We start from the raw sequence: 15,827 nt of genomic DNA on the forward strand, positions 1-15,827 counted from the left end.
ACCTGGTAGCAGTTATCTATAGCATTACTAATTTTCTCTTTTCTAATGAAATTATATAAAATTGTTGAACCACGCCCCTTGGAAAAGAGCCCCTGAACCTCCCATTTGGATCCGGACCTAGTGTCGCATGTTCTAATATTGTGGTAGAGCTCCTCCTACTTTTGACCCATATACCCATCACGTGCAGTAGTACATACGGGAAGCGTCTGGAACCGAGGCTACTTCTAGAAACGCCAGACAGTTTTGATTGCGTCGCTAAAACGTCTTATCGCTATGTTTTCGTGCAGCCGTCTTCTAAAGGTTGTTGTCTGGCTTTTCTGCTTTATTCGCACGGGCGACTTGGAGAGTGCAGCTTCCGGTACGTGGCACTTGTGTAACTACCTGGCTGACAGTAAAGATATTAGTTTTAGTATTGACGTGAACGATTACTTCGACGAGTACAGTAGACATATGGAAGACGGCCACTTTTCAGGGTGTAGAGAGTTATCTTCCTAAAGACGAGGAAGCTTATTTTCAGTGGAATGGCTTCTTACCTAGAGACGAAAAGAGTAACCAAGACGTTATGTCATGGTGATAAACTAAAAAGTACAGCAGCTGACGATACACAGTAGGTCTAGTAGTGGACATTTGTCCCTGTTGGCATGTCAATTAGAGTTAGCTATTGCTAATATTATCTGTAGTGTATATGACACTTAATTAGAGTAGACTTAGCTGGCATGGTATGTAGTAATTAGACACAGGCTGGATAGTTAGAGACTCACTTGTTATTACACACTCTACAACGCTCACTAACGTACTTAAGTCCGTTCCCGAATAGGAGAATACGTGGGAACTGCGGTTAATAGATAAAGAATTGAAGAGCTGAGATGGGCGTAGTTGATTACTTAGATGGTTCCAGTATAGACACGTTTCGCTATGAACTTACGTTCAAAGGTTCAGTCAATGCTTCAACTACACAAGCTTGCTAGCTACAGCTGTTTTACCTATCAATCCATAATTCAAAGTACGTTGCGTCAGCTTTCAAGTAGTGGGCGTTATAGCGGTGACTTTGAAGTTATCTGCTACCTGGTGTAAATGAAGGAGCAGGCCAGGGCTAAGCGCGTGTCCTACAGAAAGTTACAAATTCTGTCGTAATAAAGAACCAATCACAGTATTTATTAACTGATCTGGAACCGCCTCGTTGTGAGCTTTCCAAAGATGTTGGAATCAACTCGCTAGGACGTCCGCTTCAGGAGATACGGGTTTTCCCCCACTTATTCTCCTATTCAGGAACGGACTTTTTAACCAAATAGTGCTATGTCTAATTACTACATACCATGCCAGCTAGGTCTAATCTAATTAAGTGTCATACACTACATTATCTAATTAATGTGAGGGCATGATACCTTGTCACAGCATGAGAAAAGTGACAGCAAACATTACATGACATGAACTTGATGAAGACAATGATATTACGAGTTCGAGATGTATGTGAGGTCTTCAATAGAATCTTGATTTTTTTATTCAGCAGCAGTTTGCGAAGCTACTTGGAGACCATTCAACAATTCTTGCTACAAAGTGTTCACTGGACCTTTAACATGGGTTTCAGCTCGCATCTCTTGTTTAACTATTCAAGCCGATTTGGCATCAATAAGCAGCAGTGATGAGAACCAATTTTTATCTAATTTGTCTGACCAGCGTGTTTGGATTGGTCTGAATAAATTCGTACCCGTACCGGCACAAGAAAATAGTTATGTTTGGTCTGATTCTACACCAGTATCGTTCGAGACTCACATCAGGGAGTTACCCGGTGGTGAACAGGATGTTATAGCAATGGATGGTGCGCGTGCAAATGAAGGAAACTGGACTTATACTTTGTGTAATGATTCACTTCCTTACATCTGTGAAAAAGGTAATCTGATCATTTATTTATTATATGTTAACTATTTGTTGCTATGTTGCTGTTGCATTTGACTTTATGATAACTTGAGGTTTGTATAGTGATTAGGCAAAGGCTGCTGCAGTGTGTGCGCGCGCGTGTGTGTGTGTGTGTGTGTGTGTGTGTGTGTGTGTGTGTGTTTTAGGTTACTATGCGGGTGAGTGTGTGATTATATGTAAAATGGTTGATTGGTCTTGTTTTGTTTACTGCTGATGTGGCATTTGTCAAGTAGATTTGTGCATTATAGGATACCAATGCAGCAATTTAAGTCAACCATTGAATGGCATTTTACATCCGCATAATACCACAATAGGTGCTAAAGCTTACTTTAGCTGCAATGGTGGTTATAGCCTGCATGGTGACTCGATTCTTGAATGTCAATCAAATTCTTTGTGGAATGCTAGTACACCTACTTGCAGAGGTGAGATTTTGACAATCACTTTACAGTATGTGCTGCATTTGCTCGTATACACACTGTGATTTTCATTAATAGAAATTGTTTCTGTTGTGTGTGTGTGTGTGTGTGTGTGTGTGTGTGTGTGTGTGTGTGTGTGTGTGTGTGTGTGTGTGTGTGTGTGTGTGTTAGGTTACTAGGTGGGTGGGTGTATGATTATGTAAAATGGTTGATTGATCCTGTTTTGTTTACTGCTGATGTGGCATTTGTCAAGTAGATTTGTGCATTATAGAATGCAGCAATTTAAGTCAACCATTGAATGGCATTCTACGTCCGCATAATACCACAATAGGTGCTAAAGCTTACTTTAGCTGCAATGGTGGTTATAGCCTGCATGGTGACTCGATTCTTGAATGTCAATCAAATTCTCTGTGGAATGCGAGTACACCTACTTGCAGAGGTGAGATTTTGACAATCACTTTACAGTATGTGCTGCATTTGCTCTTATACACACTGATTTTTATTAATAGAAATTGTTTCTGTGTGTGTGTGTGTGTGTGTGTGTGTGTGTGTGTGTGTGTGTGTGTGTGTGTGTGTGTGTGTGTGTGTGTGTGTGTGTGTGTGTGTGTGTGTGTGTGTGTGTGTGTGTGTGTGTGTGTGTGTGTGTGTTTTAGGTTACTATGCGGGTGAGTGTATGATTATATGTAAAATGGTTGATTGATCCTGTTTTGTTTACTGCTGATGTGGCATTTGTCAAGTAGATTTGTGCACTATAGGATACCAATGCAGCAATTTAAGTCAACCATTGAATGGCATTCTACATCCGCATAATACCACAATAGGTGCTAAAGCTAACTTTAGCTGCAATAGTGGTTATAGCCTGCATGGTGACTCGATTCTTGAATGTCAATCAAATTCTCTGTGGAATGCGAGTACACCTACTTGCAGAGGTGAGATTTTGACACTCACGTTACAGTATGTGTTGCATTTGCTCTTATACACACTGTGATTTTTATTAATAGAAATTGTTTCTGTTTCTAAACTAGAAGATAAAGTAAGTCATCTGTATAGTAATTTAATTAATTGAACATTATTTGTGTACTCTGTTGTTGCTCTTACTTGACTAACACAGTAATACTCGAGACAGCAAATCAAATTGTCCGTAAGTTTTAGAAACAGTGTGAGCTGTGGCATAATTTACAATATACGTGATAAATGTACAATATTTATTGCTTTTGTATTGCATTAAATTATTACTATAATAACATCCAAATTTAAGTAGAGAACTTTACAAATTGAAGTTTTTGTGGGCTGTATGTTTAGGAACATTAAACTTCAATTATAAAGCAAAGGTTTGCAAATATTGATTTGCAGTTCTGTTTGCTTAAATTCTTGTTGTACTTTACTTGCTGCTAACTGTTGGCAAAGAAAGCTAATTTAGACTGAAATTTATTTTTGAAAGATTTTAGGGACATACCTCGGCACTTAAGATATAGGCAAGCTAATTATGCTACGAGCGTAAAGAAGGACACCACAATAAATTGTGGACTGCTTTGCGAGAAGCTCACTCTGAACGGGCTGAATTGACTTCCGGTCTGTCTGTCGGTATGTCGCTATCTTTGTACCTTTGTTTGTTTGTTTGTAAGCGTTTGTCACGCTCGAGAAGTTTGTCAAGCCAATCAGCAGTTGTTTTGGGATGCGAAACGTATCACTCTGGGGGGTTTGTTGAGCCAATCAGCAGTCCTTTTGGGACACCAACAATGGGTGACGTAACAATCTTGCACATTATGACAGAAAAGCCGAGATGTCATTTACCCATTCTAAGGTCAAACCGTCATCAAACTGAAAAGCGCAAAGTAAAGTTTAGGTAATAGTTGTACGCATCTGTTACCTTTTACAAAAGAATCGCAAAACAAACGAATTCATCGTTCTTCCAAGCCAAGGTCTCATGCACTATGCATGCGCACGACCAACTTGCATCATCCATGATCTTCAAGGATCAATATGTTAGAGAGGTGTAAGTATACTATAGTACTGATGATGAATGATTGATATCGTCTTGCAAGAAAGATTTGTAGGAAACGTTGACACTGCTTTCTTTTGGGTCCGGTCACTAGACATGTCACTTCACAGTATTTCCCTTGCAGGCAGGAGACGTACGAGATCGATCTCTAAAGTTAGAGGTACGAATTAACGGAACGAAACATGATAGCAATGGCTCAACGAAAGCATGATAATTGCATCCACCTCAATATAAAACTTCAATTGCAAGTGATGCTAGAGCGCTACAGAATTGAGAAATAACGTGGATAACAAGCGCACTCTGTGCAAGATCTAGAGTCACACAGCTTGCTGTCATGCTTGTGAATGTGCTGAATTCGAAGTAGTGTCACTGTGGGACATTGATGATATCTAGTTAAGATAACTATCTCTAATCACATCGACGTATCATTGTGTTTTCAAAAAAATATGCATTTTTCTAGCAACAAGCTAATGATTAATTAATGATAATGACAATAGATAGACAAAATTTGATAAATTTACATTGATATTCACAATAAACACACACATGCGTGCACACACACACTCTTGTAGCTCTGAAGCGAAGGTGTAAACACAGCTTCATTTACTAGTTAAAATTGAAGGCTGTCACAACATGGTTTGCCGATTGCCTTTTGTGTCGGCCATAAGCCATGAATTACGGGGACTATCACATGATGATTTGAATGGCATACTCAAAGAGGGCTGAAGTACTTTTGGTATATATGTATTGTAGGTAAGGATGTGTGATATTGTCTGTTATGATTCCAGTCGAAATGGTCCAATGACATATATAGCAGTGGTAATATACATGAAAACCACAGTCAATGGATGGCCAGCCATCACAAACCTCTGATAGTCGTGAGAGGGTTTTTGACTAAAACAGTTATGTTTGCAAATTTACAGGGTCTTGTTGGAAATGCACAATTGAAATTTGCATGCACTTGTAGTGTTAATGCAAAAGCAATTTTTTACTTGATGCACTAGACTTAGACAGGAACTCAACGTGCAAAAGTCCATGGCCCATATGATTTTATTTTGTATTTTGATAATGGCAGACACTTTTAGTGTCGGTGCAGAATTTCAGTATTGTAGTCATATGAAACGACAGTTGTTTTGTGTTCTGTGTGATTAAACAGATTTTACAATTAGCGTGTTTGGAAACAAAATGGTGTCTAAATTTGTAAATACTCTGGGAGAAGTCGATTGTTTTTTTAGATGGCTTACAGCTGTGGAAAGAACACAGCTGGTGTTACTAAACTGGCACTTTTTACTTTTATATTTGTAACCTGTTGATCAAATTGATTTTTAATTCAATGAATTTTTTAAATTAATACTTTGTCACGTGATCATCAAATTAATTAAGATAGTTCTGGTTGGAGTTTGTGTTCAGTGATTTATGACATTGGGTATTATGCTACACTAATGTACGTTTTACTTAAGTTGATCAGACATTATAGTTACTTATTAGTGTTATTACAGTCTACTGCATGTGCACACAGTGCGCCACATAAGTTTTAATTTACATTCATCTTCATGTTAAAGGTGAATGGTCTTACTGCTGAAAACTTCACATCAAAAGTAGCGGAATCTATTGTGTTTGACTTGGCATCGACAACTGAAGGAAAGACCTTGAATACCAGTGAATTGGGAACAGCCAACGATGTATTGAAAAAATTGGTTGATGTACAAGAAGAAGCTTTAGAGCAGGGGCGAGAAGTTAATACCCCAGATACCTATATTAATGTAAGTTAAGCCATATTGTAATATGGGTATTTTAATAATTGGCACATTTTAATGTTTGCGAAGACATTTGTTAGATCTTCAAGCATTCTTATTAATGAATCAAATCGAGACTCTTGGCTTAGTGCTACCCAAGTGTGTGAATGACTGTCAGATTGCTTGCTTGGTTCATTCTTCTTATCATGTTTTATGCATAGTCTTCTGGTGCTCCTTCTCTCTTGCAAACCATGGAAACGTTTTCTCGTGTGGCTGCTTTCACAAACAACCTCAAGACTGGACAAAGCATCAGCTTTTCATCTGACAACATTGGTAATTAATTAGGATATATTGTGTGCATTGTATTATGATCAAACGTAATACAAAAATATACCATTGACAATATCTGTTTGATGGTCACAGTTTACTTTAAAATTGTTGTATCTAATATATTCTGTTTTTGAGATATGGCAATCAGTGCTGAATCACTAGAAACTGTTAAAGACATCACTTTTCCTGATGAACAGTATAGTACAAACATAACTTCTTATGGTGTTGATATACCTTCAAAGACATTAACAACTGTTCTTAATGAAAATCGTGAGGACTGTAGTTGTATTGTACCTAATTGTCTAACTTTGAAAATTTGGTTTGTGGAAGATGCTGACAGAGTTGTGGTGTCACTAATCTCACTAAAGAACATACAAGACTACATGCCACCTGAAACAACAGATTCTGATAATCCTGAGGAGTCAGTTCAGGCACTGCGGTACGATTGCTAATTTAGGTCTCTTTGCTTGCATTATCTAACTATTGTACTTGTCAGGAGCACCGCAAATGCTGCAATTCCTAAAGCCAATATCATATCAGCTTTGTTAGTTGTGAAATCTAACGATACAAAGTACAGTCGTGACTATCAATCATTTGACTTCAATGAGACAGATGCAGTGCACATAAACTATACATTAAAGGTGTGCGTCTTAGTAAATTTTGCATATGCAGACGAACACTAAATTTAGGCACAATGTTTGTGTCATTGCAGGTAGAAGAAAGCAATTACAATCCAAAATGTGTATTTTGGCAGTTTGCTAAGTGTGTAATGTAGCAACCTTAAGTTAATATTTTACGTGTACACTTGTATTTTTCTGTAGTGACTCAAATTCTGGACAGTGGTCTGAAGAAGGACTTACAACTAAGAGACTAAACAATGAAACTGTGTTGTGTACAAGTACACATTTGACAAGCTTTTGTGTTCTTGTGGCTGTAGAGGAGGCAACAGTATGGGCAATGTTCTTTCTTGTTGTTGTTGTTATTGTGCATGCACGTGTGGTTGCATGTGCATAGATGAGTGAGTGTGGACATGTAAATGTGTGTGTGTGTGTGTGTGTGTGTGTGTGTGTGTGTGTGTGCGTGTGTGTGTGTGCGTGTGTGTGTGTGTGTGTGTGTGTGTGTCTGTGTGTGTGTCTGTGTGTGTGTCTGTGTGTGTCTGTGTGTGTCTGTGTGTGTCTGTGTGTGTCTGTGTCTGTGTGCCTGTGTCTGTGTGCATGTGTGCGTGCGTGCGTGCGTGTGTGTGTGTGTGTGTGTGTGTGTGCACGTGTGTGTGTGTGTGTGTGTGTGTGTGTGTGTGTGTGTGTGTGTGTCTGTGTGTGTCTGTGTGTGTGTGTCTGTGTGTGTGTCTGTGTGTGTGTCCGTGTCCGTGTCCATGTGCGTGTGTGTATAATTATGATTGACATTCAGACATTGTGTACAGACTGATGCTGCTCTCTCGTACATCACCTACATTGGATTAGGCATTTCTCTTGTTTGTTTACTTGTGACTCTTATTAGCTTTGTGTACTTCCGGTAAATCTTCACACACGCTTTTATCTAACACTTTTAATGCGCTTCTGTGTGTACGTTTTGTCTAGGAAACATCTTCACTCGGAAAGGAATTTTATCAACATTAATTTTGTTATAGCCCTTATATTGGCTGTGATTTCATTTATTGCTGGCATTGATCAGGCTGATAATAAAGTATGGTACAGCCACTACATTATTGGAGTACCCGTTTGTGACAAATAATTTAATTGATTATTTTAGGCAACGTGTAAAGCTATGACAATTGTCATGCACTACTTGTTTCTTGCTGTGTTCTGTTGGATGCTGTGCGAAGCCATTCTTTTATATCGTTTTGTGGTTGTTGTATTTGACTCTGGAGAGACACACATGAAGAAATACTTTGCATTGGGTTGGGGTAAGCTGTTTAATGTCTGTTATCTATGAAGCTGCTCTAACTTAACAGTTGGTGTGCCTTGTGCATTAGGTGTGCCAATGGCCATTGTTGCTGTTGCTGTTGCAATAAAATCCAAAGAATATGGGAGCTATCACTAGTAAGACTTGATAATATAATGTTGTTATTAGAATTTTGGTTTACTGGGTTTCAAATTCTGTCTTCTGCAGCATGCTGCATACCAAGGTTATATATTGTATAAGTGTTTAGACTGTAAAATTATTTTATAAAGAAATATAGAAGCTATTGTGATCGTACTTAGAAATTAGGATTTGTTACTGATTGCTGACAAATTTGGGTAGCATCCTCTCATGTCTTACTGAAAATTCATAAAACGAGGTTGCCACTAAATGACCTGGACTGGTAGTGCAGATGATAGTCTCGATATTTTTGGCTTGACGGTTGTAAGGAGAACAAAATGGTAGTTTGTAATTGTTTTTTAGTAAACAATTTGTCACAGCTACTGTAACCTAGCTATAGTAGCTGTTATGATTATGTAATGAAATTAACTCATGGTAAGTCCCCAATTGTTGCATGGTCTGTTTCTCATCACTCACCGGCATCTGAATGACAGGTCACACTGATTTCACTGTTACACCATTATTCTTGTAATGCACGTGTGCAATACAACCAGAGCACGTGGATCATATGTCTCGATTTATTTTGTGGCCAAAGTTTCACATGATGTCTGCTCTCCTTACTACATGGTATTTGTAAATCAACAAGAAAGATTTTGTTGTAGAATCCCATGTCCTGTCGTCTAGTACCAATATAGACTAATGCTGATGTGTTGTGTTCCTTGAATAACTGTGCCTGCTGACTTTTGGTGCCACGTGTATAAATGGATAATGGTACTGTAATGGTCTACCCTCCCGCATCAGTTTGAGAGAGCATGAGAAACGGACATGCAACAAACAGGGGCCTATAAAGTGGTATCATGTCTGCTGACTTGTTTTATCCATTTTAGTATTTTTGTTTAGCTGCTTTTGTGTGACCCTGGAAATGCAATTTGCTTTATTGACTATTTAGTTTTTGCTTTTCTAACAACTTGTTATCTAGCTGTTTTCTTACTCGTCATGGAGGACTGATTTATGCATTTATTGGACCAATGAGTGTCATAGTTCTTGTAAGAAAAAGTCATTACAATGTATAAGTACCCTATTGGAGTCTTAATGGTGTATTTTGTAGTTTAATCTAGGAGTGTTTGTGACTGTATTGAAGATTATGTTATCTCACAATCAGAATTCTCTGCATCATGATGATGGCACAAAGACTCGAATGAAAGCAGTCAGGTGGTGACGTATTATAGACACTGTGTAGAAACACCAAATTCAGTATTAATGGCACTGTGTCAATTGCTTTAATTTTGCTTTGTTAGGTCTGGTTTAAAAGCTATGGGAGTGTTGTTGCCAGTGTTGGGATTGACTTGGGTTGTTGGTGTATTTGCTGTTGATACCTTATCTCGTCCATTGGCTTATGCATTTACTATATTGAATTCCCTGCAGGTAGAATCAGTGCTTTGTCATGAATGCACGTTGTACAGGGTTTGATTGTTGTGTTTTTGTTGTTGTAGGGATTATTTGTGTTTGTATTTCATTGCTTGCTCAGTGCCCCGGTATGGATGCTTTGGTAGTAGGATTAATTAATTACTTTACACAAGTATGTGCATTGTGAGTGTGTGTGTGTGTGTGTGTGTGTGTGTGTGTGTGTGTGTGTGTGTGTGTGTGTGTGTGTGTGTGTGTGTGTGTGTGTGTATGTGTGTGTGCACGCGCGCACGCGTGCGCTTGCATCATTGCACTTGTATTGTTATTGTGATATGTATATGCCGTGCAATGTTGCATGCACTTTGTAGTTGATCATCTTTTGGTGTGAGAAATTGCTCTTTAGTAGGTGTTCTGCATTTATTTAGTTGTTTGTCTGTTCTGTTCTGTATTCTGTCTGTGTATGTGTCTGTCTGTCTGTCTGTCTGTCCAATACATATATTTTCAACATTGAAATCTACAATCAACACAACTAAGCAACTCTACTGTCCCAATCGCACAAAATCTCTGTCTGTCTGTCTGTCTGTCAGTCAATGGTAGTATATTTTCATAAATCACAGCTATTACATTGAAACACAAACTACAGATTGCTATAGTGTTCTCAAAGTCTAATACATTTCCTAAACATATTTCCAAGGCCTAAAGGACCTGGAAGACTATATTGTCTGTTTGTCTGTCTGTCTGTCTGTCTGTCTGTCTGTCTGTCTGTCTGTCTGTCTGTCTGTCTGTCTGTCTGTTTTCATATATTTTCATAAATGAATGCTATTACAACTAAAACTATTTAGAATGTTCAAGAGACCCAATAGGGTCAATACACATCACAAACTAATGTACGCAAAACTGAGTATGATAGTTCTTTACATTACTGGAGCTCATAGATAAAAGGTGTGATAGTTTCCCTGCAATAGTCCTAGCATTGCAACGTTGTAGCGCTGTTGAGAATCGTTTTCTCCAGTAACACATGAATTCATTAGCATTCTTATTGCCATCATCATCCGTCGACCTGGTTGATAGTTCCTGTAGGTATCTGGTGGCTCGTTCTCCCCAATGGCCAAAATGCTCAAATACAAGTGGAACAAGTGTCAAGGAAGACGCACCGGGGAGAGTGACTTGACTATATTTGGTTAACTTCCTGTTCTCCCTGTTTGCAGCTGCTGCTGCTTCCCTTTTAGAAGCTTGGAACAATGTGTCTTTTGCCCAAGGATGAGCCAAGGCTACATCAAGCTCTACATTGGTGCCTGAGCCCGCATCAAAGACAGCAATGTCTGGACGATTGTTGTTGTCAGTGTACCGATCTCGAGGTTCGCGTTTGTGGTGGATCTGCAGGTGCCTCAAACAATGTCTGTCTGTCTGTCTGTCTGTCTGTCTGTCTATCCATTTGTCTGTTTCTGTTTGTCTCTGATTGTCTTTGTCTGTTTGTTTTTGTCTCTTTGTTGTATGCAGTTTTAGCTGTCTGTTAATTTGTTGGTGGGTGAAAGCAGATACCAATCTAAATTTTTCTTTAAATTTGTTAATATGACAATCATGGAGCCTAGGACTACTTTCAGAAACTGTTACTGAAGGCATTTTGTAATCGTAAGTCTGCAGAGTGTACTACTGTTAGTCTCACGTTGCCAAATTCTTGCCGGCATGATTTAGGCGGGAAGGGTCTGGCTACGTGAGACTATGCTATTGTATACTGAACAGTTGTCTCTAGATTAGGATTGAGCTAACAACTACATGTATACCTTTATTGCATGTGTGGATTTGACACTCTGGGCATTAGAGCAAGCTTAAGGTTGTATAGCTGTTTGGAGTATGCAACTAATAGATCAGTTAGTTTTTTTGTTGGTTTTACTGCCTGCTGACACCAGTGTATCTGCATGCCATGTTTTTAGTAAAGTATATGAGTCTGTTAAAGGTAAACTATTGCATGAATTAACTATAATGCTATATTATACATTAAAATATGCAACAGGTTTGTATCGAGACATACTAAATATATATTCTCAATCTGATATTGAATCTCACTGAATTTAATAGGTGAGAAAAGGTTTTAAATTTAAGAGACAGCAACGAGCAGCTCGAAAAGCAGTAATGGTAAAATTAATATTTGCTTTTTATTGTATCAGTAACTTGACCTGCAGTGGCTAACTGAATTATAGGTTTCAACTTTAGGTACTAATAGCACACAATTTACGGCAAATACTTCAGATACTCCACCATGGAACAACAAGACTCATTCTGGAGGTGTAGTGATGATCCATTGTAGTTGAGTCATTACTTGTCTTTATCTACTTGTCATGCTTTATAGGCAAGAAAGGTGTACAGTCTGCATCTTCAAGTGAAGTCACACTGTTGCTGTGTAATAATGTTTGACTTGTGACATTGTATTTGGCAAAATAGATTTGGTTTTTGGGAATGACAAGAATCCTGAGAGTTTCGCATGTAAGGATTATAGTCAGTGTTGTATTGCCTTTTGATTAATTCTTATTGGTGTTGTGTGAAGTGTCTATCCTAGATGAGTCAGCAGCAGACATGAGCACAACTGCCTGATACAGTTCATGTATGTAGGAACAGTTGAAGTTAAGTACATTTACTTATTGTGTTGATGATGAAGGAAATATGGTGATCTACTTGAAGAATGAAGCAATAACATGTCTACCAGAAATTTATTAGTGGACAAGTGTTACTGGTGTATGCTCATGTAGTTTCCTCTTTATATAGCTAGAACTGTGGAATTCTTGTCTCACAACTTTACTCTTAATTTGTAGTGATAATGTAGACCACGCTGTTGCGGGAGGATCGATTTGTAGATTGGTATAATGGTATATGTATGCTTTACAAGTACAGTCGATTTTAGTGAATACATTTCTGTTAATTAAGGATATTGAGTTGTGCATGAAGTTCAGTCACATAGTTAGCTGTATATGTAGTTGCATATGGTACAGAATTGGTGCTTTTGCACTCTGAATTTGTACAACTGTACGTATAACTGTGGAAAAAGATCGTGTTGATCATCACAGTTATCGCACACTGAACAACAAAAAGAACAAACAAACAAAAATAAACAGACAACTTACAGAAATATGAGAATGTAAGCATGAAACACCTACCTACAGTACATGCAGTACTAAAAAATGATTGAAGATGTTTGAATGTGGTTGTGTAGCAGATAATGACTTTTGATGAGATATACAACATTTTCACTATGAGCTCTGTGAAATTAGACTGACCATTCCCGGATTGTCGAGAAATTCGTCATAATTTGCATAGTGGACTGTTACCAGTTGCATGCGTGGTCAAAAGTTGTCTACCGTATGACTATCTCTTTGCAAAAACTGTAACAACAGATTGGGTACGCCCGGATATTGGGTACGGCCGTACCATGGCCAAATTTTCTAGAAGAACAATTAAGTACAGCTCTACGGTTTGTCAGTAGCAGGAAATCTGGTGCGGCCGTACTGAATAGCTTAGGAAATCTGGTACGTACTGAATATCCTAGGAAATTTGTACGGCCGTGTACACTGAATATCTTAGTTAGGAATCTGGTACGTTTAGAGATATCCAATGTCTTAGATTGTTTAATTTAATACAAATGCCCGATATGCTAAGATATCTGGTACATACTCAATATATTGGAGAATTTGATACTACCTAGAATTTTAATATTTTGGAAATTTGGTAGACATCGGGTATTTGTATTAGATTTGTATCAGGTATGCCAAATAGTTATAAACTTGGACATAAATCTCCTTCTCAGCTTCCGCGGAAAAGCTGGAACTGCCAGCGGCGTCAGCTGCAGTTAGCATTTTCAAATGCGACTTTTTGAGCATGCGCAAAGATATATATATATATATATATATATATATATATATATATATATATATATATATATATATATATATATATATATATATATATATATATAGCTATATATATATATATATATATAGCTAAACAAAGCTAATTTATCTACTATCAATTTAGCATTGTACTGCCAAAGCTTACATGACAACATACACACACACACACACACACACACACACACACACACACACACACACACACACACACACACACACACACACACACACACACAGCTATGAACTAGAAAGGGCGATAAGCATGCAGCCAGTTCTGTACGTTTATGTTCCAGCAAGTTACCTGGCTGCTAATTTTGATTGAAACAACTCGTTGATAGTCGAACTGGCAAGTTTCGGGTAGGTAATAGATGCGGACTCAATTTCCTGGGCTGAACACACAGGTGTACAGAATAGTCGGTACGCCGTACTTCAGAGCTGCCAACTCTCCCGCATTGAGCGAGAGACTCCCGCATTGAGCGGGAGACTCCCACATTTGGTACCCTTCTCCCGCCTACCCGCATTTGGCATCAAATCTCCCGCATTCTGACCATTGGTGGGTGTGACCAAAATGATGGGCGTGCCTGTTCTGTGTAACTGTACACCTTACAGTTTTAGTACATGCATGTGTACATACATAATACATACTTGATATCCCAATATCAATTTCTATGTGCCAGCCCCTCTCTTCATCCGGCTCTTTCATAACATACTTGGTCAAAATACTGACATAGAAGGAGGAGTCGGTCAGAAGTGGAAAAGGGGAGGGGCTGGCTACCTGATTACCATATGTATTGCTGGAAAGCGATCCAAGAAGGCCACCGGAAAATAGAATCCAGAACATTCCAACTAGGCACGAAAATGTTCATGTACTTTGTTCTTAGATTTTTATAACAGGCAGTAGTACGTACAGTACAAGTTCTGTGTTTAATTAATTAACTATTATGTTAGTAATTGATGTTGATACTGTGTGTCGCTAATTAGGCACATTAATCAATCGGTTATACATTTGTTGCACTATAATTAAATTAATTAATGGCTTCTACTCCAACCAGGAATGCAAATACTTAAATTTTGATGATTAGATATTATTTATATATTAACACTTATTACGATATAATTTTTTATATATTAATGCTATTGTAGGCGTGTCCCAAAAACTTTAAACTTCCGCATTCTCCCTCATTTTTTTCTTGCAAACTCACGCATTTTGACACTGCTAGGTTGGCAGGTCTGCGTACTTGTTATTCTTAGCTATGATAAATAGGTACGGCCGTAACCTAATATCCGCGTACCCAATTTCCTGCTACACCTGGCGACCAGGAAACGCGACGAGCTACATCCTGTATCAGGAAGTAACATTACTATAGCTACAATTCCTCAGTTACCGTTTCTAGTTTCTTTAATTAATATCAATATCAATGTAATTTGTAAGTAAAACGTTAGCAAGCCGTCTTGCTTGCCTACGTCGCTATAATTTGAGGCAAAATCCATTGATGGCTTCGTGCAGTTACGTCCTGAAGGCCGCTGTAGTGCTTTTCTGCCTTAGTCGTATGGATTGTGAGAGTGCAGTTTCCGGATTCCTTGGTAAGATACGAAGTCAATTGCAGTCATGATCGACTGATTTGACAGGTGTAGTAGACATTTCATGTAGAGGAGATGTTACCGCGTAGAGACAGACGAAAGACGGTAGAGTACGGCCACGTCTTCCCTCCAGCTAGCTAGGTATGCTAGACTAGGGATGACAGAGTGTAAAATAGGAACAGTACGAGGTGATAGCATGCAATGAGAACAGTCACGAAATACTGTAGTAGACATGATCTGAAGACAATAATTAAATACAAAATATTAATGACTCAGTCCATCCCTAAATTATTTCGCAGGAAATTGTGAAGATGGCTGGACAGCATTCAATAATTCTTGCTACAAAGTGTTCAGTGAATCGTTAACATGGGTTTATGCTCGCGTCTCATGTCTAACTATGAAAGCTGATTTGGCATCAATAAGCAGCATTGACGAGAACAAGTTTTTATCTAAGTTGTCTGGCCAGAGTGTGTGGATTGGTCTGAATAGCATCGTGCCTGTGAAACAAAGACGTTATGTT

At 38.4% G+C, this 15,827-nt stretch overlaps 2 protein-coding genes across 2 annotated transcripts in view; both read left to right on the forward strand.

Moving 5' to 3' along the window:
* The first annotated feature begins 212 nt into the window (after nt 1-212).
* Nucleotides 213-12,742, forward strand: LOC134179643 (adhesion G protein-coupled receptor L3-like). Its single transcript, XM_062646579.1, has 28 exons — nt 213-358; nt 1,508-1,891; nt 2,166-2,339; nt 2,605-2,772; nt 3,089-3,262; nt 3,335-3,366; nt 5,898-6,098; nt 6,162-6,230; nt 6,293-6,404; nt 6,537-6,671; nt 6,732-6,840; nt 6,898-7,042; nt 7,114-7,163; nt 7,223-7,349; nt 7,822-7,913; nt 7,979-8,084; nt 8,151-8,304; nt 8,374-8,440; nt 9,400-9,466; nt 9,529-9,632; nt 9,719-9,845; nt 9,914-9,955; nt 11,904-11,960; nt 12,026-12,110; nt 12,175-12,204; nt 12,267-12,308; nt 12,370-12,426; nt 12,481-12,742. The coding sequence occupies exons 1-27, from the start codon at nt 274-276 to the stop codon at nt 12,414-12,416; spliced, it is 2,985 nt and encodes a 994-aa protein (XP_062502563.1). The 5' UTR covers nt 213-273; the 3' UTR covers nt 12,417-12,426; nt 12,481-12,742.
* A 2,410-nt stretch (nt 12,743-15,152) lies between these two features.
* LOC134179914 (adhesion G protein-coupled receptor L2-like) overlaps nt 15,153-15,827 on the forward strand; it is a 9,586-nt gene continuing 8,911 nt past the window's right edge. Inside the window, exons 1-2 of the mRNA XM_062646935.1 lie at nt 15,153-15,310; nt 15,607-15,827. The exon at nt 15,607-15,827 is cut by the window's right edge and continues 151 nt beyond it. Of these exons, the coding sequence (XP_062502919.1) occupies nt 15,220-15,310; nt 15,607-15,827 (312 nt within the window). The 5' untranslated portion in view covers nt 15,153-15,219. The remainder of the gene's footprint in view (nt 15,311-15,606) is intronic.

This window comes from Corticium candelabrum, chromosome 5 (genome assembly GCF_963422355.1).
Source record: "Corticium candelabrum chromosome 5, ooCorCand1.1, whole genome shotgun sequence".
Lineage (NCBI taxonomy): Eukaryota > Metazoa > Porifera > Homoscleromorpha > Homosclerophorida > Plakinidae > Corticium > Corticium candelabrum.